General features: G+C 42.3%; 1 protein-coding gene across 5 annotated transcripts in view; it reads right to left on the bottom strand.

The window, feature by feature from the left end:
• TSPAN4 (tetraspanin 4) overlaps nucleotides 1-26,052 on the bottom strand; it is a 429,626-nt gene that overhangs the window by 10,212 nt on the left and 393,362 nt on the right. For all 5 annotated transcript variants that reach the window (XM_032110834.1, XM_032110833.1, XM_032110832.1 and 2 more), the window contains 3 exons: nucleotides 10,747-10,848; nucleotides 3,167-3,298; nucleotides 1,062-1,145 (listed from right to left, as the gene is read on the bottom strand). In XM_032110834.1, the coding sequence (XP_031966725.1) occupies nucleotides 1,062-1,145; nucleotides 3,167-3,298; nucleotides 10,747-10,848 (318 nt within the window). The remainder of the gene's footprint in view (nucleotides 1-1,061; nucleotides 1,146-3,166; nucleotides 3,299-10,746; nucleotides 10,849-26,052) is intronic.

Genomic DNA, 26,052 nt, shown 5'->3' with positions numbered 1-26,052 from the left:
TGTGCTTTTTTCCCTAAGCATGTCTGCTTACTATACTGGAACAAACCCCAAAACTCTACTGAATTTGGGCCTGTGAGGCATCAGGCATTTGCATTAATAAGTTGTAGCCAACACATGACATATAAGAGAGTAAGATATGTGCCACTCTGCCTAATCTGTCATCAGTGGGAATGTGAGCAGAATGCTGATCCCAGGCTCTCTCTTGCTGTTGCTAGTGGCATACCAGACAAAATTTTAAAAAACCCCAACCAAACCAAACCAAACAACCATGGGTTAATCTGCAGTTATGGTGTTAATTAGCTCAGCAACGCCACCCTTTGTGCTTGCATGTTGAGTGGGAGAGAGGGGGAGCTGGAAACTAAAGCTAGATCTTCACTGCATTTAGGAAAGGCACTTTGAACCAGCCTGAGCTCCAGCACAGCTTTCACCTGTGTATCCTCAGGTTGTGCCATTATGGCACAACCACAGCAGGCTGGATTAAAGGCACAGGCATGTAAGACACGAAGTGATGGACAACAGATTCTTCTCTGACCAAAGCCACACTGGAAAGAACTGCAACTCAAAAATCTGATAGGCAAATCTATGCCAATCTTAAGTTTCCCTGCCATTAACAGCAAAGGAGCATGGGTTTATTGGCAAGGTTGACTAATGGGGACCACATCCTGATTTGCAACTTACCCTGGGCTATGGGTTTAGACTATACTGAAGTTGGATATTTAGCCTAAGTCCTCTCTGGAGACTAACTGGAAAATACAGGTACCCTAAAGGCAGTTCATCCTACCCTGACTAGGTGTCTGGAGTCCAGTCTTCCCTCCCAAGTACAGTTTCAGAGTTAGATAAACCACTTGATAAAGTGCCAGCTCTTTGCAATGCATCATAAAACACTGTGCAGTATTCCTAGTTCTTGTACACAGTATTTTAACTAAAGCAAAACACAAAGTACTTAAATATTGCAGAATTTTCCTCTACCATCATGCAAAATTATTAAAACCTGCTTGAGCAGCATATATCTGAATCTATGGTTACTTAGATAGGATTTGAAAATTGCTATTAAATTGTACCTGCACCATAGCTGTGCACAATCCAAAGATTCCCACTGCCAGTAGGTTTTCCTGGAGCCATATTTTCACAGTTTCATAACAAGGCTAAAATAAAAACAAAACAAGAATATTGTATTAGCCATAAATACACAGCTCTACTCTTCTAGGAATATACATCCAGAGAAAACACAGATCTGACCTAGCTGCTAGGTAGCCTGGTTTATCATTTCAGTGCTGGAGCAACTACAATGTATTTTTGGGTTCAAGCTGGAACATGGAGTACTAATCTTAGTGACACAAAAAAGTGCACCTTCAAAATGCTGCATGAGCACTGCTCCATATAAACTGGGCCTAAAAATACTGTGCTGTTTTTGGCTGGGGTAGAGTTAATTTTCTTCACAGTGGTGGGTATGGGGCTGTGTTTTGGATTTGTGCTGAACACAGGGTTGATAATCTGGAGATGTTTTTGTTATTGTTGAGCAGGGGTTACACAGAGCATGGTTTTTGCTTTCCCTATTGAACTGTCTTTATCTCAACCCATTCTTTTCTCACTTTTACTCTTCTGCTTCTCCCTTTGATCCCACTGGTGGGAAAGTGAGCAGGCAGCTGTGTGGGGCTTAGTTGCCAACAGTGGTTAAACTATAACAAATAAACAAACACTGGGTTTGGGTCCTCTTTTCCCTCTAAAACCCAGTTGGAAGCAGTTAGAACCTTAGAATGAGACTTTCATTTTCTCCATGTTTCAGGGACATAAACACTTCTTATAATACATACATACACATGATACCCAAAGTCCCAGTGTGAGTGGCTCAGTAGCTGCTCCTGCTGCGCATGGGCCCATTTCATGCCATTTTCCATCATTTCAAATTGCAGTATGGGCACTCCTCCATTATTTTCTTCCTGCTTTAAATTCTGCAGTAGCTGTAGCCCTGTTTTACTGGTCCAGTTTTAGGGAGGGTGGAATGGGCCCAAGTGAAACCTTTCTTTAAATAATAATAATGTCTGTAAGACAACCTTGTGCAAAAACAGTGCCCCCCTGTCTTGTAAATGTTCATATCCAAGAATCATTCAGCCTTCAGTTAGTAGCTTTTATATACATTTAAGGGAAAAACTATTAATGCCCACCAGAAGCCAGGTTGTTAACCTGTGCTCACTTTCTTGCTATCCCAAATAAAATAAAAGAAGAACTTTCCAGTCCTTTATTTAAAAAAATGACCTGGAGCTACTCAACAAGTGTAAGGAAGTGTTTGATGTGAACTCAGCCTCTGTGAGTGCCAATCCATGCATATGAAATCTCACTAGAAAGTCAAGAGAGCTTTTTACTTATTGTCTTCACAAACCATTAGAAGCAGCAAAACTTAGTTACAATTCCACTTCATCAGGTGGCCTCACTCCACACCCCTCCTGTGTAATCGCACTACCTGTAATTAGCACAAAGAATTGCTGAGCTAATTTCAGAGATGTATTTAGGCTCTGACTATCTGTTCCGGAAAGATCTTGCTGAGGCCATTGTAGGGAAATTATCCCATGGAGTTTTGAATTTGTTTACAGGCAAGTGCAGAAACTCAATGAAAAAACATGCTACTGGCAACTCAGTGGAACAGTTCCCACTCTGCTCCTGTGCAGCAGAAGCCCCTGAACGGGAATTCCTGGTGGGAGAAAAGTGCTCCAGGCTCACACAGTCCTCTTGCCTCAGGACTGCCTGGGCAGTGATAAGCTATGGCTGCTGCTCCAGGGCCTGTGTGTGTTCATGAACCATTTGCCTTTATTGCTACCTGACTCCAGTAGGTGGGACACTAAAAAGGACATTCCTGTCATTTCCTAGCTAGATGTCACTAGTCTCTGCTGCAGATCAGTGTTGGAATGGACCTATCTGCAATGTGAAACAACAGCTTAGAGCCTCCTGAAAATAAACCAGCTCATAAAAATAACTAAATAGGGAGTCTCATTGAAGGTCAAAGGCCACAGCTCAACAGGAGCCTTCTGAAAGCACCTGCTGAAAGGTGAATTAGGATCTATGAATGAGGTGCACAGCTTATCATCTGTACAGCCCTGCAAATGAGTACCTGTCTGCCCTTCACCAGGGCTGCAAGGCAGTTGCTGCTGTGTGCTACAGAGCTACTCACCGCTTTCCACCAGGTCCCTGGGGAATGGAGCCCACAATTCTCACTGAATTCTAAGCAGCAGGAGTCTGGCACCCGGGTTGTGTTGTACACTTCAAACCAGTCTGTGTAGTTGGAGACTCCACAGCATCTGAACTGGAAAAAGATGAACCTAGGTGATACCGTAAGTGTGATCCATCACTGACTTCTGCCTGTTCTGACTTTGCCTCCTGGAGCTTGACACTCAGTGCATTTTGATTATACCAGCAGAGGCTTGAATTTTTAAAGAAATACAGTTCTTCCTCAGCTTTACCCAACCAGACCCTTTTCTCCACTCTTTTATTATGTTTAAATATGGCCTTGTACGCAGCTAATGTTGATGCAAGAAGTAAAGGCACCTATTTGCAGTGGGAGGATACTGCAGGAGCTGGAACTGAACAACCTCAGACAAGTACTGAGATTGAGTTATTGACTGAGCAGAATTATAACAGTTGTTTGCAGCTTGTCAGGAAAAAAGATAAGGGTACAGCACCCAAGAAATGAAGATACTGGGATCTCTACGGCACACTACTTCTGGGATCATGATTGAAGTAAACAAGGCAAATTTCTCACTAAGCTGTTAATTACTAATCACCTTTGAAAGTCTTTGCCCGTCAGCAAAAGATGTATTTCCTCCTCTTCTCTCTGTGGTGCACTTCTTTAATGTCATCATCTGATGCTGCTCTAATAGCGGTGCCTTAAGTGTCTACCTACAATGCCACAGTGTGTGCAGAGATCACAACACTGCTAAATCAGAAGGTCTGTTTGACGTTGGTAGTGGGATGAAAGGTAAAGAAAACACACCGTGGTATGGGGAATAGCTCTGTGGCCATCTTCCCCTTGGAACTGGTATATTCCTGTGATAGCAAGTAAGCTAGGACTCATTACCATATAGATGTATACACCATCTGTCACCCCTATGCGGACTCGGAAGTTGAATTTGTTGGTATTTAGACACTTCAGCACCAATGAGTAAAACAAGACAACACTGGGCGGCACAACTGCTCTCTGCTATTCACAGTACCTCACATTTTTTCAGGGCTGTGCCAGCCACCTACATAGTCCCAGAATGACTTGCCAAGATCTTATTTTTTAAAATGTGATTTTATATAAGCCTGAAGAGTATTTTTTGCATCCCTACAGAGATCACTCCTCTTGTTTCTGACAGACTCATAATCGTGCAGACATCTGCATCACCAGGGCCAAAGACCTAACTGAGATCCTGACGTTTACACTGGCTAGAGGGGGAGTTTTCCTTTGCTATAGAATAGTTGTAGAGTTCAGGCTGTAGGTAGAGTTGTAGTGTTCAGGTCTTGTTGCACACACAAAATGTGCCACTCCAGACCCATAGAGGGCAGAGGTGTCACACGCTGCCTCATGCATCATATGATGCTTCCAGCACTCACAAAGTCCTCCTTGATAGAGATGTTTCAGTCCCCACAGCAGAGTTTTTCTTCTGCCAAGGAAAAGTCAGAAAACTTTACTGGACTAACATCTATCCCTCCAAGTTTCTGCTCCAAATTTTGATGTGGTCTGTGGCAGAACTCAACCCTCTACTTGCAACTGTTTGATTTGTAAGTTTACAGGTTTCATTTTCTACAAACTGACATGAAGCTAGAAAAAAAGTTTGTGCCTTTCTTTTTTTACTCTATGTTCCTGCACAGAAAACAGGAGGTCCATGTGTAACAGGTCCCAAAAGCGGGTAGGAGCAGCCTGGAACACATGGCATGCATTTGAGAAAGGCTGGTTTATTTGGAAATCTAACAAGAAGAAGGTCTTGCAGGCTGTCATCATTAGAGTCAGGAGGCAGCTCTTTGACAGACAGTGAGAAGTGACAGCTTGTAAACAGCAAGCCTTAAAAATGTGGCTCATCTGTGATGTAGAGAGTGCAGCGGTAAGGGCTGAGACATTTGAGTGATGTTCTGGCCAAACACAAGTGACACAAGTTTGCATAAATCAGGACTAGACTCCTTCTCCCCATAATAATGCATGGCTGAAGGTGTCAGTCTGACAGACTAAGGAGATGAAGATGAAGCGCGGGTTTTGTAGTCAAGTGCTCACTAACAGGTTGAGGACAGCTGCTCCTATGGAGCCTGTGACGCAGAAGGTGGCTAGGCCATGAGCGAGGATTGGGACTCCAAAGAGTAAAAATTCCTGGTAAAGCACCAGGTGAGAATAGGAAGGGATGCAGTTGGGAAGACAAGCTGCAGTTGGACACAAACTGCCTGCCCACACAGATTCTCTGTACAAGAGCACAGCGGACACAGCAATGGGAGAATGGGCTAAGAGAAGGTCAAGGTATAAAAGAAGGACATAGCACAGGATCAATAGTCTTGGAACTGGAAGAAATAATGTCTGTAACTACAGCTGGAAGAAATATCTTTGGAAGACAAAGGATGAGCAATGGGATTAAGCAGTGGATGATCCATAGCCCTAAAGGAGAGGTGATGAATACAGAAGAGTTCTAACACCATAGAGACCTGAGAGTGCAGAAGCAAGTGAGTGAGTACTGCTCAGGGAAGGCCAAGTCCAGTAACTGGCATCTCTAGGGAGCAGGGGCACTGATCCATGGCAGTAAGTCAGAGATGCAGGAACAAGGAAATGAGCAGCAATGGGATTGAATGGGTCACCAGCTCAGATTCAGCAAAGGGGTCCAGTCAGAAGCCAGAAAGGCAGATAAGCTGAAAGCTCAGTAAACTCAGAGACTTCATTACGGGTGTCCAAGCAGAAAAGAAAGACTGCAGGAGTGATTTTGGATCATGTGACAAGCAACTGATTTATCCCAGGTTCATGCAGCTGAACAGTAAGCAGCCAAACTGCTCAGGGAGATGAGGGACCATTAGAAGAAAGGAGAATATTGAGGGCTTTTTAGAGTCCTCTTAGATTTGAGAGCAATGTTCTCTCAAAAATTTGCAAGGTTTCTAAGCAGGGATAGTTGGAGACAGGCCTACACCTGGTGGATGGAGAAAGCTCAGGGCACATGAAAGGTAATTTCTGTCACCAGCACTTTGTTTGTAGCCAGTTCTACCACAAAGGCTGATGTTCTGCCAGTCCCAGGCATGAAACAATTGGAGACTTCATTCTACATTCACATTCATTTTTTGGTCACATTTACAGTCCTGTCTTGTTCCCTTCACTAGTTAAGTGATAGAATTAGACAAGTTGCATAATTGCTTAGTTCCGTTCCTACTTTCAACAGGGAACAATACACTTAAGTTTTTTAGAAATATTAAAAACTAACAGTGCTTATTTTGGGGTACCCAGACTAACACACTTTAAAAGGGAGTAATGCATTTAAGAAGTTTCTATCTCAGTGCAACAAAAATGGGAAGGAGCTGGACACTTGTACGCATTTTAGAGGTAATCCCAATACTGAAGGCTAAGTGGGCCTTATCTTCTTTGCCAAATTCCTGCAAAGTCAGTCAGGCTGGGATAGGGTTTGTGAAAATAAACAGATACTCAATCCTTGTTGCAGACAGTTTTTAGCAATGCCTTGATTTCTGGTTTTGTGAATGTGGCAAAGAACTAGAGACAGAGTAGGGGATCTTCTATACACCCTTTTCCTCCATCACTGTGAAAAGTGGTGAGATAAGTTTTGTTCTAAAACTCATGTTTAATGGGTGGTTTGGATTACTTCAGCAGTAATTCTAAAGTATGGCTAGATCTAACAGAATCAATGACTGGGCAGAAGGAGATGGGTCAAATTTCTTCTCAGTTACAGTGGTCTAAATAGACATGAAAAGGCATTACACAGCAGCTAAAGTGAGCTGAATTTGCTCACTTCAGTGAAGCTAATAGGTTTTCTGCATGCTTCTCGAATTACTGCCTGGTTAGTTAAAAGAAGTGCTCAAATATTCATCACAAAGATGCTGGGGATGAAGCAACATTTTAAAAATTAATGCCTGTTTCTCATTTTCTAATGATCTCCACCTGTGACTTTAACCAGTCCTGGTGGGTAAGGAGTGTAATGCAGTTCAGAGTAACTTACCTCCTGAACTATTAGAATTTTAGTCATGTTTAAAAATCACTTTGTAAGCTTTCGTAGTCTTCGGTCACAACATGCAGAATTCATCTGCTTGTGTTTCTGATCCTTTTAAGGTTTGAAACGCTATTGAGAGAGGCTGTGAGTTTGGTTAGCTGAAGGTATTAAAAAGAAATCAATAGAATATTCTGATTTGAAACAGCTCCCTGACCTAGAGGCTTAATAGGACTGCAAAATGAGTCCACTGCCTTTCCTCTCACGCTTTGCAGGTGTGCAGCTTAACCCAACTCCTTTATCAGTAACAGGAACAGCTCAGGCATCAGCCAAAACTGCGACTTCCTCTTAAAAGACAGGCCCTGTTTTTCCCTTGTTTACAGTTTCTCAAAATTGTATGCTTCTGTTAAAAAGAGGAAAACCATTTTTCAAGGCACAAAGGTTTCACAGAAGAAAACCTTCCTCAAAAGGTGCTCAGGCCTTTCACACTTAGAAATTATCACCACTCACAAGTCACTGTGTACACTAGGCTTCCACACTCCCAGTCAAAACTCCCCTCTCATTTCTGACTGGCCAGTCCCACAGAAGTCAAATGACATCTAAATGTGGTTCTGTTTCTTGAACAAACTTTTTCCTCCTCCTTTAAGCCAAAGCTGCCGTACACAGTAGTACCTAGTGAATGCAGGATGGGGATAGTCTCTAGCTAAGTAAATCTGGGGAGAAATGAAGATCTATGCCAGAGTGTCTGAGCTACTGCTTTAACCTGAAAAATACTTCAGCAAAGAAAGGAGTGCAAATGCAGAGGGGACAAGCGAGAAGGGCTCACTATGAGTTCTGTCATGTTTCTTGCACGGCACATTTTGTTTGTGAGGCTGCTGTTTTCCATTCGTGTACGGACACAGCCCATGGCTCAACCAATGACTGATGTCTCCCATTAGGAAAGACACTGTCCTGTGTAGCAACATGGTTGCTCTACTGTGGGTTTTGTTGAGAGCCTTAGGAGACACAATGCAAACAGCAAGCCTGGGCTGGGACTTTCCTTTGAGAAAATCCCCTGTATCACCCTAATCCTCCAATCAGTGATTACACTCTACTGATTAGGGATGTAAGAGATAATGATTATTACACAAAAACTCCCCAAGTTGCCATTTAGATAGCTCTATTCAACTACAAAGTGTTTTACATAATTAGCCATAATGGGATTGTCTTTGCTGCACCTCTGCAATAGTCTATACCCACATAGTTTTGAAAGATACATGTGAAAACCCATTGTGCAGAGTGGCAAAAATGGATCTGTGGGAGCTCTTTGCTGCTCTCCTCAGTGCCCAGCATGGGGAGCACAGTGACTTTGACACTGTGGTACTGCCAAGCTGGCATGGGCTAATTTCACAGTGGCCATGAGCGAGTGATGTCCCCTGGCTGCACACAGCCCCTGGGATGGCATTTTCTCGTCACCTTCTGAGCTCCTGAGAGTTAGCTGACATGAGTGTCATCTGAAACTTGTAAGACACTCTTTAAACTATAATGGGTTTCAAGATCAAAGGAATTATCAGGACAATTGACCGTGATTTGCAGCATTGGACAAACCACAAGACTATTGAGTCCTGCCTCAAACCCAAGCTGGGCACTGAACGTGACCATTTCCTTCAAGCAAAAAGGCAGGTCTTGTTCTTCAGAGAAAAAGAATCTACTGTCCTGCTGTACAATGGCATCCTACCACCAGGTACATCTAACTTGAGTTTTTAGCTCTTGGATCAATTACAGAGCCCTTTTCTCTAAAAACCCTTTTTCCTTCTTGCTCTCTCTTTAAGGACTGCAATCACATCACTACTTCATCTTTGCCTGTTTACATAAGGTATTTAAAATTTCTCACCATAATGCCACTTTCCAAAATTCTTATTATTCTTTTACATCTTTTCTGAATCCAATCAGCTTGTGAAGATCTTGAAAAAATGTGACTATGTGGACTAGACATTGCATATATTGTTATATCTATTTTACAGAAAGGGGAGCAGAAGTATGGTGTTTATATCCCATGAGTCCTCCAAACACTGTTTTCCCCCCACCTTTGCTATATGCTTTTAACAGTTCTTGGTGTGTCACTGAAAGCAGATTAATACTTACTGCAAACATTTTAATATTAATAGTTTTTACTATATTTTTACTACACATAATTAAGTTACTGTAAAATAGTAAACTAATACTGTTGGATATTAGCAACGATATTAAAAATTTTATTTGTATTTCACATGGCTTACTCTCGGGCTAGCACCACAAAATGCATCTCTCTTGTCAGTAATTGATGCCTTTTCATATCTGATGTATTGGAAAATGGAAAAAGTATTGGAAGAGGAAACTATTAACAATACTGCAATATGCTGAGGCCTTTTAAAGGTATCTGAAAGAACCTTTCATATGCAGTTTTTGGGATGAAGGACTGGAATTGGCTTGTTTGCTGGACCCAAGCTGTTTGTCTTTCACACACAGGAGTGTTGCTGGCAACCTACTGCACTCAAAACAGACAGGTCCTGCAGACCCAAAGATGCATGTGGAGTTTGGCAAATGAGTTATTTTGTTCTGTTAGTGATCCCAAATTTTTAATTTCTCAGATCACTTTTTAACAGCATGTTGCTCCTGTTACCTTGTATTGTCCATAAGAGTAGACTTCTGGGAGAGGTTACTGTCTTTGATCCCTTTAAGACATCAGGCAAGACTAAAGCTCTCCTGTCTGTACCACACTTGCACCTCTGGAGAGAAATTGAGAAAGCTATGCAAGACTTTTTGAGTGAAGCCAGGGCAGTGCAAGTGCTTCTGCCTAAAACAGAGGAGAAGTTGGAGCACTTTTCTGTTCAAGAATCAGAGAACATGAAATCAGAAAGATGACCCTCAGGAGAACTGACTGAACTGAACATGAAACAAGAAGTACAGAGCTAATAAACCTGAACTGTCAGTGATGGTGTTTCCTCAGACAAGGACAGCAGGAAGCCAGTGTTCACCAGTCCTTAGGAGATGAACACTGGCAGAGGGCTGTCAGAGAATCAAGACAAAGGAACAGCGGTGGCAATGTAGCAAAAAACATTCCCAGTCCACCTGTGATGGAGGATGATTGAATTCTGCTGGGGAAAATGCACTGACTGTAGGAAGAGGTTGCAAACACCATTGTCTGTTTCCATTTTGACGCGCTAGTGGGAACAATAATAGCAGTGAAAGGAGACAGGACAGAAATGAAGAAGTGGTTGAAGAGGTTCTTTGCTGCTATGCTATTGCCTTTCATCCCAACATAAGCCACCCCCTTTGACTTTAAAGAGAAGTACTGCTTGTTTCCTGTCTGACCAGCTCCTTCACCCTCCACATCACACAGAACTACATGATATTGAGGCATCAACTTAATATAACCTTTTAAAAGAAAGAAGATATTTCCTGTCAAAGGAGGAATAAATAAAAATTACTGCTTGTTACAAAAAGCAGAGAGTTTAGTTGCTGAAAATGGCTTGGGAATTGGAGATTTAATTAGGTTCACACCCAGAACGTGCTGTTACAGAACCCAGGAGGTAAAGAAGAAGCGGTAAAGAAGAGAGCTCAGACTTACATCTGTTTGAATGATGCTCCATGCATTAGTGAGGCCAATATTTCCATCTGTCCCATACAAATGAAGTCCTTTCTTCAGATCCCGCTGAGCATACTTGTCAATCTAAAACAAACAACAAAAGGCACAGAATTCAAGATTTGGTGAGTACCACATTTCAGAATCAAAGTGCACAGAGCAGAGAGATGTTGGACAATGGTCCTATTCTGATATTAATAAAAGGTGAATCAACACTTCTTAATGCCTTTCTCCAGTAGAGCTGGTATCTATTACAGGTATCTGCACTTTGTAAATAACATGAGGAGTTCCTCTTCTGAGTTTACCTTCATGTTTCCCATGACAGAGATCTCTAATACACGTTTTCCCTTCTCACTTAACCACCAAAGTACTACAGGGAGACTGGACACAGTTTAATCACTCATTTTCGCAAATGAGGCCTACCTATGAAAACATTCATCTACATACAGCATTTTCTTTTAGCTTAGTATCTTTAATTGTAACCAAGGGCATTAATGTGTACTCTTCCTTACTGGAAAACAGACAGACATGGTGTACTCCCCAGTGATTGCCCCCCTGGCACTTGTCATTCCAACTGGGGAGGGCTTGTGTCTAAAATGATGTAACCAATGTTAATTTTCAGTTAACAGAGGCAGCAAAGGTATTCTGCTTCTGCCATACACTAGGACTTTCCTTCTGCTTTGTGCAGTCAGAATTGCTTTCATCAGCAGCTGTTAAAAACGTGGACACAAAGCACCTTGCACAGTGGAAAAAAGGAATTTTCAACCCACTACACCATAATTATTATGAAGCAAATATAAGATTACTCAACAACATGACTCTACAAAAAACTATGACCCCACAAGTTCACCATGTCCAGGAAGCCTCTGCTGTATGTGCAAAAGATCGTGCTTGATCTGTCCCATTCTTTTGTTTCCCTCCTGAAAGTTTACCAGCATCATATTGAGCCAGTAATAAAAGAGCTTTGAGGCAGTACAAGAAACAGCACAAGTTAAAATTAAGCACAACTTAATCTCAGCACCTTAACTACCATGTGAGGCCTTTCTCACAGATGCCTTCCTTGAACAGTAGGTGCTGTGATCCCCCTGTAATTATCATGTAAGCTGCTTTTGGCTTTACACAGAGATTATACAGAGTCACTGGTATGTTAATTAGAAGAGAGCACCAAAGCTGAAAGCTGTCATTAAATTTGGAATTAGCTGAGAAAATTACAGGCAATAAACGATAAACTTATATGTGTTGGGGATTCCTAGCATTCATTTAAGAATTAGATTGAACTGTGTTTCAGCTCTGCACTTACCCTCAAGCTCCCTGTGTCTCAACTGGACCTGCTGTGGTCTCCAGCAGAGCCATCAATTAGGATGGAAGGCCATGGTTGTGATGCCAGTCTCAGGCTTGGAAATTTAGTTAATGTCCTCTCAGAGGCAGTGAGGTAAATTAATTGTTGAAAATCTAATTCGTATTCAGAAACTGACAGAAGTGAAGAGGAACAGGGTAACTGAGGGCAGGTGAGGACAGAAATCCAGCTAGGCGATCTCCTACCTCGAAGATGAAAGAGAAAGGTCTATTTTGAATATTAATTTATCTCACTGGAGAATATCTGCCCTGTAGAGTGAGAGAGCTACACACCAGCCTTAGGTTCATATCAGCACTAATATGGAACAAGGGAAAGAACACTGATTCTTATCTGAAGGGCAAATGCCACGTTAACAAAAGGATGAAAAATGCGAAGTTTGCCTTTCCTCACTCAAGTTTTGCTTTGCAATCTTGACATCCTATTTGAGATTGATACTAACGTAATGATAATTTATAACTTAAAATTAACATTCACAGAGATCAAGAGCAAAGTTTTGGTAGTCCAGGTGTGCCTTAACATGGCCTCAAGAGATTGTGTCACCAAGGGACTGTGTCACCAAGCATTCCTGATCTGCCTTCTACCTGGAGAAGCCTCACTAGCAAGCAACTTGCTGAGGCAAAATGAAAGCAAGTCCTCTCTTCCTCATCCAATTAACCACTTACTTTAAAGTGCCAGGCCTTTATACTGGGAATACAACTGGCATCAGATTGCCATATTTCAGAAACTGTGTAACCTGCAGAGCATTCGTCAAGAAAACAGGCACTATGGGACCAGCTCTCCCACAGCTATTTCAGAAAGCCTCAACATCAAGTCCTGCACATGGTATGACCCATCATTATTTGTTGTTTTGAAAACAAAGTGCTTGCTTGAATCTCGCTTGGAAGAGGATGTAAGTTTTTTTAGAAACCCACACAATGTGTCTCATTTCCTTCTCTCTCTCTTTCACCTCTATGCAAGCTACAACTTTGAAAGAGGCAAACATATGTTGTGAAACAGTACTGCTAGATTGTTTTACCTTTTCATTTCAAGTCCACTGACAGGGAAGGCATCTGGAAATACCAGTTTTACACATATACACACAGAGAGGACTTTATATTTATTTGAGTGATGGTACAGGTAGGATTTTACACAGTTCTCTTTTACTGAAGTTTCCATCTGACCTTCTAATCAAGTGTGCTGTACATACAACAGTGTGCTATTCTCTGAAGAGCAGTTGGTTTTAAATCTCTTTGTCACAGAGCTACTCCCTGAAGCATTCACACTCTTCTGCTTGCTTACACTAGGGTCAGAAAGGTGTTCATCATCCCCTAGGAATAAGGTACAGAACAGAACAGTTGTACACCCAGAGTCTGTGGATGGCCACTGGGCTCCAGGAGAAAGGGGGAGCAGGGATCAGCCTGTGGCCTCCTGGCACTTGTGTCTGCAGCTGAAGTACCAGCAGGAAGCCCCCCACCCTCTGTCTCCCCCCGTTTCCATTTGTTATTAATGTGTTACCTTGCATGAATTAATCAGTGTTGACGCAGCCTTGGACTTCCTGACAGCCCAGACAAAATTAAACAGGAGCACTGCTCTTGTTCACACTGTGAGGAGCACAGGCTCTACGTGCAGTCCTATTAAAAGCACATTGACCTCTGCTCAAATAACCTGTGTACAAGGTTATAAGATGGATATTTTTCTCCTAATTGAAGCACTGCTTGAAGCTCTAGACATATGATTCCTACTGGCTTTGACTAGAGTGGGGTAAGAAAAACTCAAGGCCTATTTGTGGGGCACAGCTGACAAGTGCTCTTCCAGGCCCTCCTGTTTTCTTCTAACCTCTGTTTTTTTTCTTTCCTCAAAATATTTTTAGAATACCAGGAACTTTTCAATATGCCTTTATTCTAATTGTAAGTTTGATTTAAATGAGAACTCCCAAAACACCCCCAGCTGTCTCTTCTGCCTTTAATTTGAATTTTTCAGAAAATGATCTTTCTGAAAATGAAATGCTGCGCCACAGTGATTCATCACATCTCCTGACAAATGATCCCACCCAATATTCACCAATCTGTCAGCGTCCCTTGTTTGTCTCTGTGCTATCAGTCCTCAGCCAGGCAAAATGTCTATCTCAAATCAGGGACTGAAGCATTATATTTAATATTCTGCAATTTGAATCTGTTGCAATTTTCCATACACAAGCCAGGCTCTTCACAAATCACAGCTCTAGTGAAGTACCTCAAAGAAGAATAATAAAAACTCTCTGCAGGCAAACTGTTGCTCTAAATGAGGTGCCTGTTTTTAGACATGGAATGCCAGAGATTTCTTTAGACAGAAGAGTTTCTGAAAGATTTGGCAGCAAGAACCTTTTATCAATCTGTTAGTGAAGAAGAGAAAAATTCTTTTCCTCCTTGGAATTCATTGGTCAACAGATGAGAGGTGAAAGCTTCAAGCTGGCACGTCATCCATGTGAATTCCTGTGAGTCCTGGCTTCAGACATACCGGAGCCTTGCCCATGCTTATCAGCCCCTTCAGGTTTCAGTGGTGTTTCTGGTAAGTTAAACGTGTCCCAGTGTGGTAATCCACTACAATCCGCACCTTCAAGAGAAGAACTTCTTAGAGCAGGGCATGCATATTACTGCACTTTATCTAAGCTAAGATCCTGTTGCTACTGCAACTGAACTGACTTCCATTAGGCCCTAATAGGGCCCTTAAGTCTCTCACTGTCCTATTACAAAGACTTTCTAAAAAATATACACTGCTCTAAGGTGGAGAAGTCATGAGCACAGAGTTTCAGGCAATGAAGGAAACTCAGTATTTGAACTGGAGAAGGGAAAGCTACAAGAGATGTGGCAGGACTGGCGAGAACCTGCCACAGAGGTCAGGGAAAGTGGCTGGAAGCAGCTGATGCAGTTAGAGAGAATAGGCAGGGATCTATCTGAGCCTCACCTAAACTACAGCTGGGACAAAACATGCTTAAAAAAGTCTTACTCCAACCTGCATATGAATCCAGGCCAAATTAAAAAGTGTTTTCCTTCTTAATCTGTATTCCCTTGAGGCAGCTACTTAAGCTGTAGCAATGTACACATAAGGCTGGTTTTACTGTCAGCTTTGTCCCATCGTTGCCTCAGAAATCCAGAGCCTCCGAGCAGAACTGTGGCTGGCTGGCTGACAAGCCCAGCTGGAGAAGCCAGCACACTTCAAGAGGACCTGGGGCTGTCAGACTCCACCTTGTCTCCTTGAATAAGACAACCTAGGAATAATTGAGGATGAGATAAAAACTGTGTAACAACAGCGACAACAAACTCCTGCTTAGCACAGACATGCTGAAAGCACTACATGAACATTCTACACTGCAAGCACCCAGGTTCGTAATTAATTCCATCTCTGTTTTACAGATAGGGGACTGTAGGGGCCTTCTCAGTTCCTGGGGGTGGTTTCACAGACCTCCTACTCTCCATCTAAATGAAAGGCTTTGGGGTTTATGTACTTACTGTTAAGGCATGAAACAGAAGACAAATAACCGTTCCCTGAGAAGCCCAGTCCTGTAATTTTGCTGCTGATAAGCAGGAAGAAGTGCTTTGAGCAAAATATTTTGGGCAAACGAGAGAATTGTGTCTGTGCAGAACACGGGTATTATCAGCACTTACAGCTAATATGACGCACGACTTTGATCAAACTGAAGCTCCACCAATACTGAAGAGACAAAGTCCTTCCACTGTCCCAGAACACTGAGAGGGAAGGTGGCTTTGCTGCAATCTTCTCTGGAATAAAGGTCAATAGAAGGCTTTGGAGAGATCCTTATTAATTCCTTCTCAACTTGTTAAAAGCATGAGATGTCACTTAGATGGTGGCATAGCCTTTAGGAAAAGGCCAGAGGATGCCAGCAGCATCCCCAGCTTTTTAACCTGCAGGCAACTGGAGACTTTTCATTTCAAGCCTCAATGCTTTCCTACCACAATCTGAACAAAAGTTCTACCCAAAAAGTCCCCTAAACTGGAGAAAGCCTCTCAGCAGTGTTCCAATATAGGTAAGCAAATATTCTTGACCTTTCTGGTGATTGCTTCCCCTACCTCTGTCTCTCCAGCAGAACAGGAGAGGATCTAAGGAAATGACAAAATATCCAATAGTTTCCCACCGGGCAAAACTTTTAATTTAATGCCTGGATAATCATTCTCTACAAATAGCAGGGAGTGGGAAATCGAATGTAAACAGAAAGTGCCTAATCTATAAGGTCATTTGTGGGAGCTTTTGCCTGCTAAGAAGAGATGAGACTGATTGTAGCAACAGGTAAGGCTTGTTTTAAATGAGATGTCCCTGAGCCTGTCTGTAAGAAGCTGAGAGCTGAGAGCAGTAAATGCTCTCCTCACCACTGAGATCTTCCTTATACTATCTGCCTATAAATAGAAATCTTTTAGGAGTTTAGTAAATAAGAGATACTGCATGACTTTTGGTGATATTTGGCCAATATAAGGGACAATATACTAATTTCTTGCCAGTATCAATGTTGCACATCTCCAGGATGCTTTGCTCAGCGCTGTAGCATTCCCTTCCTTGCTTTATCTCCAAATGTGAAATAACTTCAGGACTTAATGTTTAGGTTTTTTTGTTTTGTTTTGTGGTTTTGTTTTTTTTTTTGTAATTGCTTCCTTTAACACAGAAAGCCACTAGCTAGTGAATTCTCTTCTCCTAGCTCGACTGCAAAAGCGAACATCAGGCATCACTTTATGGATCTTCTAAACTTCAAAAATATAGCTGAAATACTTATTTCTCTAGCAGTGTTTGATATCAAGAGAGATGCACTGGCTGTTTAACTTCAGAAGAGCAAAGAATACTGGAATAGAAGATCAAAGGAAATGATCTGGGAGCAAAAAGAATGAATGTTTCTGAAACCTACTGGCATAGATCAGCTGAGGTGAGACATTCCAGATGTGCCACAGGCTCTCTACAGAGTCTTGAAAAGTCACTGTTTCTCTTGTGTTTCGGCTATTTATAAAGCAGGAGTAACCTGACACTAGTCATGCCATAAAGTTAATAATATAAATTAATAAATAATTTGAAGTAAGTATTTGAATACCAAGTCCACCCTGGGAGATGAAGCCCTGTACACAATCTGAGACAAGGAATGGAGTTTCTAACCTGAGAGAGAGAGAGTAACCTTCCTGACACTTGGAGCTAAAACTGAGGCTCATCCGGAAGCAAAAGGAAGGACAACCACATCCAGCACTGGCCTAGAGCAAGCAACTGGTGAAACTGTAAGAGAAAGAGTCTCCCACTATGTGCTCTGGCAAGAACCAAGAAGTTGCAATACGGTTCATAACAAAAAGATAATAATAAGATACTACCACCACTACTACTAATGTTGTCAAAGAAATTGGGTTTTTCAAACCAGTGTTTCCTGGGTCCATGGTTTGTGCATACAATTAATTGCAGTTTTAGTCACTTCTGCACATAAGCACCTGCTTGTGCTAGAGTGCAGTCATCAGCAACCAGCTGAAGCTGCAGGAAAGGAGCCACTGAAATGCCCCTGAACTTTTCATACTATTAAAATTCAATGAATGCCACAGCAGCTTTAGTGCCTGTGTTTTAAACAGGAGATCACAAGGATGGCAAGTCACTAGGTTCTGCAACTCAAAATTTTTCATGCAAGAGCAAATTCAAGTATTTCCAGCAAACAGCACCTGATTTTGTCCAAATGAATCCTTTAAAAGTCCAAGGGAGAGACAGGCATTTTATCATTGTTTAGCTTCCTATTATGGCTGGTGTAAGGGGAAATACACTGCTCTGTAGCCAGAGGCCACTGCCATGCAAACTGTTCTTAGGCACAGCAACAGCTGAATAACTTGTTTGTCAGGTGCCCAGGTTTGTTTAAATAAAGTACATCATAACAAGCTCAGAGACACAGGCTCAAAATGTTAAGCTGCAGCTGTGCAGTCTCTTGGCTCATTTAGAGAATGAAGCCAGTAGCAGAGCCAACACCTTATTTAAGCTGTCTGTATGGCACCTGAACACAGGTACTTCCCAATGAGATAGTTCAAGACCTCCTTAAAAAAAACCCAAAACCAACCAATCTTCTTTATTTTTAGTGAAACTAGGGGTAAAAGTTTTAAATATAAATTCTTGGCTTGCTGCTTAGTGTTTCAAAGGAGTTTGAATGCTGCAGCAGACCTGGGGAAAGGGCTGGGTGAAACAAGGCAGGTAAATCAAATCAATTGCTTACTCAAAAGCCGGACACTGCTAAGTAACTACCATGTTATTAAGTCAATTCTTCTTAACCATTATGGATTTTGGTGACAAAAGCCTCACCAGCGTGTTGGAGGAATTTCAGGTGAGTGAACACTGAAGTGCATGGTTTTTATGACATACCTAATTACAGAGCATTCAGGATACATTTAATGCTGATGCTGTAGAAGGAAACTTTTGTTTATATATAAATAAGCTCTTCTTCAGATTATTAAGCTGGTTGGGGCAAAAAGGATGCTCATCCTCAACAGCAGTGACACCAGCAAAGCTGGGAGTCATCGTGGTCTAACTGTGCCGTTTCTTTTCCAGAATGAAACTCCCTTTGCAGCAGATTTTCTTCATATACTTGCTCCAAAGCTCACTGACACAAAAGAGCTTCTGTTCCCTTTCTCCAGTTACGTTTCCCACCAACTGTTGTTCTCAGCAAGCCTCCTCTGCCTTCACACATCAGCCTCGTTTTCCACAGATCTCACAACCTACCCTCAAAGCCCTCGTCTCCCTCCTGTGCCACCCTTCCTACTCACTTCAATCGTCTTTCCCCACACGTGGTCCTGATTCACTCCTTTCCTTCCTGTCCCAGTAAATGGCAATTTTGCCTTGATCTCTAGTGGCCACAGGAGCACACCTGTGGCGGGGTGTAAAGACTCCTCTGAACTATGCTCATGTATTGAAATGCCATGCACGCTGAATCCAGGCCAGTGGAAAAGGGAAACACTCCTCCTTTCAAAACCTATGCTTATGTTGAACATATTCCCAGGTTATCTGTATTCAGCCTCCTTACCTTTTTTTTTTTCTTTTGAAATTTTTAAACAGATAGTCACTTTCATTTGTCCTCAACAGTCATCAGTATAACCTCAGATAAGCAAATTGGGAAGGATGCTAATTAACATGATACATGCTGTTGAGCCTTTGTTTGCCAAGAGACATGAAAGGTGGCTTGCATTTGTGTTTTGAGTGCTAACAACCTGTTATCTCTAACTATACAGACCCAAAAAAGAGCGCCAAAAAACATCCCCCATCCACCTAGGGATGCACGAGTCAATAGAGCTTTAGATCCAATTAGCTGCCACAGAGGCTGCAGGACTGCAGAGGCAAGTGAAAGCAGGGAGACAAGGCACTTCCCTTGCAGGAATGAATGACCACTGTGTGATTAGGTATTAGGAACAGTGACATTGGACACATAATCCTTTGCAGACGCTGCAGACTGGGAAAGGGGAAGGCAGCACTTTGCTCACAGAGATGAAGAACTTGGCCATTTGCCCACGGAGCCATTTGCTGCAGCCATCCCATGGGATCAAACTTGGCTTCAATTATTTACAATACTAATTTACTTAGCTTAAAGGTGAATGTGAGAGTGCTCAAATAAGAGAGAGCACTACTAAAATATCAGAGGCAGAGGGATAACTAAGGCAAATCATGCCCTGTGCTCCCACTGTGGTAAGAGAAGATGAATGAGGCCCCCACACTACGTAACTGTGGGCTATCTGCAAATCCATTTACCCAATTAACTTAATTTCCTCTTACATTTATGACTTTGGTAGAAAAACACAAGCCAAAATAGAGATTTGTCCACTGCTGTAAGGTAAAAACAACTCTGCAAACATCAAAACAATTACACCCTCTCTGTATCAGACCTCTGGTGTCCCCTAGACTTTGCTGGGGCCATGGGGAAGGCTTTAAGCTCCCACAGTTATTCACAGGCAGCAGCATTGCCACCTCTTGGTGTCAGAGCTGCTCTGCTGAACACAGACCTCAGCTCCACTGGCATCAGTAACAACTGGGCAAGCTGCAAAGCTGCTGGGGGAGAGGGCTAGCTAATTTCCTCAGGGATAGGAATTTTCCTGATTCCTTAGAACAAGGAAAACAAATGTCTGCTGATAAACCACCTTTCTCTGAGCTGGAACTAAAACACCCATTTAAAAAGCAAACCAAAGCCACTGAAGGGTTAAAATCTGCTACTCTGCCTGCAGAAACTTGTCTGGAAAGAGTGATTCTGTGGAAACAGATAGAAAGAGCTGTGTCTTCCTAGATCCAGGGAATGTTAATCCTTTGGGGAAAGTGAGGTTTGCACACAGCCTGCTTTATTATTCTTAAGACAAGCTTTCTCTGAAATTAACTTACTTTAAATAAATAATGCTGTGAGCAGAACTACCATCATCCTTGGAGGGAACAGAGCAGCAAGCTAAGTCAAGTGCACTACAGTGGGCTTCATTCCTGTGGCAGCATGGTCTCTGCTCAGCCTGGAAGTAGGAAAAATGCAGAACGCACCCCTTGAGAGAGAGGGCAGCAGAAATCCAAAATCCAGGGAAGAGACAGTGGGCTTTGGAGGAATAGCTGGCTACCTGGCAGAAACTCAGCAAAACCATTGCAAGGGCTGCCCCTGGCCAAAGAGCAGAGAAGATGATGATGTCCTTACCTATCTTTTCTTCCCTGAAAAAAACGTTATTGTCTTCCAATCACATGGATGTGTACTTGGAAGAACAAAGGATATGCTGAATGCCAGCTCCTCAGCTGGCAGGAATCTGCCTGACAATGGAGTTGCTCACATTTCTGCAACTTTGCATTCTCACGTGGTATCTCCAGTGGCTCAGACCCAGGTTTCTGTGAGGGTACATGCAAGCTTGGAAACCATTCCCTCTCCAAACACACAACCCTAACACATTGGGTGTTCTGACCTTCAGCAACTGGAATCACTTGGTTTAGTCCCCAGGTAAGCTTTTCAGTGATGATATCATAAACTGGTAAACAAAATGTCTTGGAAAGCTGGTAAATAACCAAAGCAACAGAAGTGAGTAACTGCTATTAAACGCCTCCCTTGTTTTAATGAAACAAACAATTGCAGCTCTTCAATGCACGTCACTGAAAGCAGATTTAATTGTGAATGGAACGATTTGGGACTCAGTCACTGCAAATGAATAAACTACATGGAGATTGCTTTCCATAATATCAGAAAACAAGCAAATAAACAAACTGCCAGTCACAATTATATGGCACCAAATGCAAGTTTCCAACACTCTCTACACTTCCAATAATGTCAGAACAAAGCCACATTTCTCACTGGAAGTCACGTGAGTCGAATGAAGAAGGAAATACGGTTGTTAGCCCATATGTTAAACAGAGATAAGTGACAGTGCCTTCACTGAGATGCTGGATGTTCCACACAGAAGAGAACTGGATGTGCTGTTTTTGCACAGAAGAAGTGGCATTTACCAAGCAAGCAGCAGACACCCTGCTAAGCGGCACCAAAGGTGCTGTGTTTTCAAACAGGCAGTGTTGGAGCTTAGGGCCTGAAATGAGTTTCTGCCATGTGCCAGAGCCCCTTCTAGAAATGGCACCAAGGTGCTCAAAGCAACCCAGGCAGACTGAACCACTGTCCATGAGGGTCTGGTTTGTTCAGGAACCATCTCTGTCAGAGGGGGGAGTTATCCCTTGGAGAGGAGCAGAAACTAAAGTGAAAGATTAAACCTGCCACATGTGACAACGGTCCCAAGAACACCTGTGAGGATGCTCCTCAGCTGCCTCTGGCTTGTTTTGAATTTACTGTTCATGCTTCTACCTTTCAAAATGAGCCCCTCTTTCCTAATTAAGAGACTGACTTTTTGCAAAAGAGAAGCATTAATCCCAAGTCTCTCCTTAAAAGTGGAAATTGACTGCTCCCTCTCATCCCCCTTGGATTCTGTGATGTTCAATAATACTGCCTGCAATAGCTCCAAGACTTTTTTTTCCCATGGGGCATTCATTTGGGTCTCTCCACCTACCTAAATTTAGTAGTTTTGACACCTCTGAAGAGCTCAAATTTGACTGAAATTTGCTATCAGTGTCAGGGGGTATGGGGGCACAAGAGGAAAAAAAAAGTCACTGCAGCCACATTGAATGTATTTTAAAAAGTAAACCTTACAAAAAAAAAACATTATTAAAAACAGAGGATTCATCCAGTGGTGTTGTTAGTGGGTTCTTGACCCAAAGTTATTTGGTATTTTTCTGATGCTATGGAAGGTAGTATAAAAATCACTGCTATTGAAATTTTGTAGATGCCACACAAAACTTGCCATGCATTAAAGAATCTGCTGATATCACTTGGCCTGCTTGGTTACAGAGCCTCAGGGCTTATCCAGACAAATACCAGAAAAGATATCTAAGAAAAACATGTGAGGTCACACTGGAAACTATATTATGGAAAGCAGGAAACCTGTAGAGGGACTGAGGAAATGGAGATGGACATGCTCTGAGGGCAATGCTTCCAACTCACAGAGGAAGCAATCATGGGTTTATTCAACATCAGCTGCATAAAGGCAGAGTTGTGTCACCACCTCTGCACTGCAGAATTGATATCCATGTTTTCAAAAAAACTACTGAAAATCTGAAAAGATTCCAGAGAAGACCTACAATAAAAAGCTACTGAGAAGTGTGCTTTCCTTCACATGACTAACATTCTTGGAAAAACTAAATAGAGTGACAAGGTTAAAAAGCAGCGTAATTGCAGCCTTCAGGTACCCACATGGAGCAGCAATTCTCAACAGCAGACAGCACTTTATTCCACCACAAAAAGACATAATGAGAGTTAATGGTTAGAACTTTTAAGACAGACAAATACAAGATAGAAACAAGGCGTAATTTTAACCACGAAGCAAAAATAAATCCTTGGAACAAATTATTGATGAATCAGATGCAGTCAATGATGCCTTTAAATCAAGACTCAAGAATTTTGTAAAATTACAACTCAGATGTAATTAGTTTGATGACAAGAATACTGATTGAAGCACTATGGACCATAGAGGACTGTAACTGTTTCATCTGGTCTTAAAATTTGCAAATCTTTCCAGCAGGCCACAAGCTTCCCATGGATACAGACTTGGTTATTCATGCCATATTATGTCACCTATGCCCTGCACTTTGACCTTTGCTTCAAATCCATCCTGAAAGAACAGCTGAAATAAAACATATCAGTCTCTCTAGCACATCCCATCCTGGGACTCAGGCACTGCTCCTCTTAAACTGGCACTCGTGATCCGGGACACAAATTTTCCTCAATCACAGCCTGAGTTATCTCAGTGAGCTCCATATCTGCCAAATCCACATCTCCCTTGCCCATGTCAACACTGGCTGTCCTCTGGGAACCATGTCATCCAAGTGACAAAGGCCAGCTGCTCCAGAGCCACCATCTGCAGCAGGCTCTGCAGCACATTCATGGCATTTATCTCAGAGGCTGCTTTCACGTGGCTTCCCTGGTTACAGTGTGGGAGCCTGCATGCCCTCAGCCCCCAGGACTGTGGCTGCAGGGGACAGGCCAAGCCTGAGGAGTCACAGGTGAGCAGCTCTAAGATGGGTTGCATTAACTCCCCTGGTACAGGCAAGCACATTTTAGTCCCCCTGACATAAAGCCAGGACTCCAAGATAAACAGCAAAAAGTGCCTTCAGTTTAACTTTCAGCAATGAATGCCCCATGATTATTTTGTCAGTCCAAACAACTGAGTACTTTTAGCTCTTTTAGTTTCGTAGGAACACTCTGCCCCTTACCTGTCCTTTGTTCCTTTCCTGTCCTGCCAGACACTTCCCTGAGAATTTGCAGCACTGGCTTGGCAGGGTGCAGGATCACCAGGACCATCTCCAGTCCACACCCTATTAATGCTCATAAAGTCAGGCATATAAACGCTGGAAAAAGCAGTTTTAGCAAGAATAAAAATCTGTCTGAGACCAGTTCTGCTGTTTATTTGTTATTCATCATTGATCATTTTCCTTCAACACATTTTCTTCCATCTGTCAGGGGAGTGCAAAACAGCCTGTTTGGGTCAGGATGACAAACTGCAGAACCTAAATATTACATAGTAGAGAGTCAAAGAGAATGCTTTTTGAAAAAACCACAAAACCCCCAAATTCACCCAGCAGCATGAAAGAAATTGCAGGCTGGGATTAGTCTGCACAAGTCACTTAATCCAGAGGAGCAACCTTGTACTTTTACCAATACTACCAGCTTTTACCAATACTACCAGTCCCATAATACTGGCATGGGAGTTTGTAAAATACTCCAGATACTGAACCCAGCAACTGTAGTTGAGAATTTTTGCTTTTACTAAAAAAGGATTTATTATGAGATGTTGAGGCCTTGTGGTTTATGCAAAAAATTAGTAAGAAAGAGTTATATTTGTCACTCTGCCTTGCTGCCGTTATCTTACATGATTTCATCCAGTGAAGGCTGGCAGCTCCTCAGCTCTGCTGAAACTCTGGCATAGCTCCATGGGCTGATGATAGGACTATTCAACAGATGCCGTTGCTATTTAGACTATTTCTACTTGTTCAGAATCTCACAAAATAACAAGTACTGGACATACAGTGCCTTCACCTGAGCATCAAAATGCACTTACAAAAATTATGAAAGACCATTTCCTTCTTGTGATACGCCTGTGATTTTTTGGTTGTTGGTTTTTTGGGTTTTTTTTTCCCAATCATCAGATTCTATTTAAATCTCATTTTTTTCACAAAGCATGACCACTTTAACAAGAGGCAGTGTTCACATCCCCTCAGCTGCGTACCTGTGACCAGCAGGAGCTCTCAAGTGGTCACACAAGAACTGCTTCACTGTGCAACAATTTGACAACAGCTGGTGAAGTCTTAGCTATGCCAACTTTCACTTTTCTTGGGCTTGACTGCTAGAAAATGCAATAGTCAAAAAATTGTTCGAATCTCTTTATCTATGACAGGTTTTCCAAAACAGAAAAGGAAGCTACAGAATCAGGTGATCTTCCCCATTACTAAACTTCCTGACATAGTGTTGCTGAAATTTTTGCCATCACATCGGTGAAGACAAATGGAGAAAAAAAACACCAACAAACCGAAAAACCAAAGTAACTCCCACGAACAACGAAACTACAACAAGAAAAACACAACAACAAAAAAACCAATTTGGTTTTGGAGCCAAATGGCTCCAATTACCTTTCTAATCAACACAGAAAACATGTTGACTATATAATTTCAGAAGACCCCATTCGATCTAGCATTGCTTTGGGACATAAAAACCTGACATACTCTTCTGAGTGCTGCTCAGGTCAGTGGTCAGAGTCCCTATCTCTGAATTTTGGAAAATTTGGAAGTCATCAAGAGAACTAACAATGGTGAAACCCATCATTATCACTGGAAGTGCTGCAGTATATTAACAGTGAAAAGAAAAAAACCACAACTCTGAAACTACATTGTGTCAAAAGATCAAGGTGGCAGCAACTGTGACAGGATGAAAAACTCAGAAATCAGCGAGACAGAATGTAGGATGTAAATCTCACAGGAGTCACAGTGTCCCTGGAGGATGGAAGGCTTTGGGAAACTGGCTATGTGACACCAGAGGCAAACATGCAAGTGCAGAAAAGCTCCACTGAAGGAGAAGTGTGCCAGTGCTCACTGCTGCCAGCACAGCCAAGGCTCATCAGCACCACTGAGAGATTTGCACAACTAAAACATGGAGGGCTCCAACAGCCCTACACAAAGTCCTGGGACAGGGACTGGATTCCAGTTGTTCTGAAGATGCAAAGCCACATGTCCATGCACAGATTTCACTGAGCATTAATGATTTCTTTGCTAACCTCACACTGGTGGTACAATTGGCCTTACAGCCAAATGCACACAGAATTCTGGGAAAGAAACATTCAGTCAAGAATCACGAGTGCTTTAACCTGGAGGCTGAGCGATGAAGAACCACATCCATCTTGCCAAAGGGAATGTCTCATCAC

The sequence above is a fragment of the Corvus moneduloides genome, chromosome 6, assembly GCF_009650955.1.
Source record: "Corvus moneduloides isolate bCorMon1 chromosome 6, bCorMon1.pri, whole genome shotgun sequence".
Taxonomy (NCBI): domain Eukaryota; kingdom Metazoa; phylum Chordata; class Aves; order Passeriformes; family Corvidae; genus Corvus; species Corvus moneduloides.
Note: the sequence above shows the minus strand (reverse complement) of the source record. Positions and strands in the feature narration are given on the sequence as shown.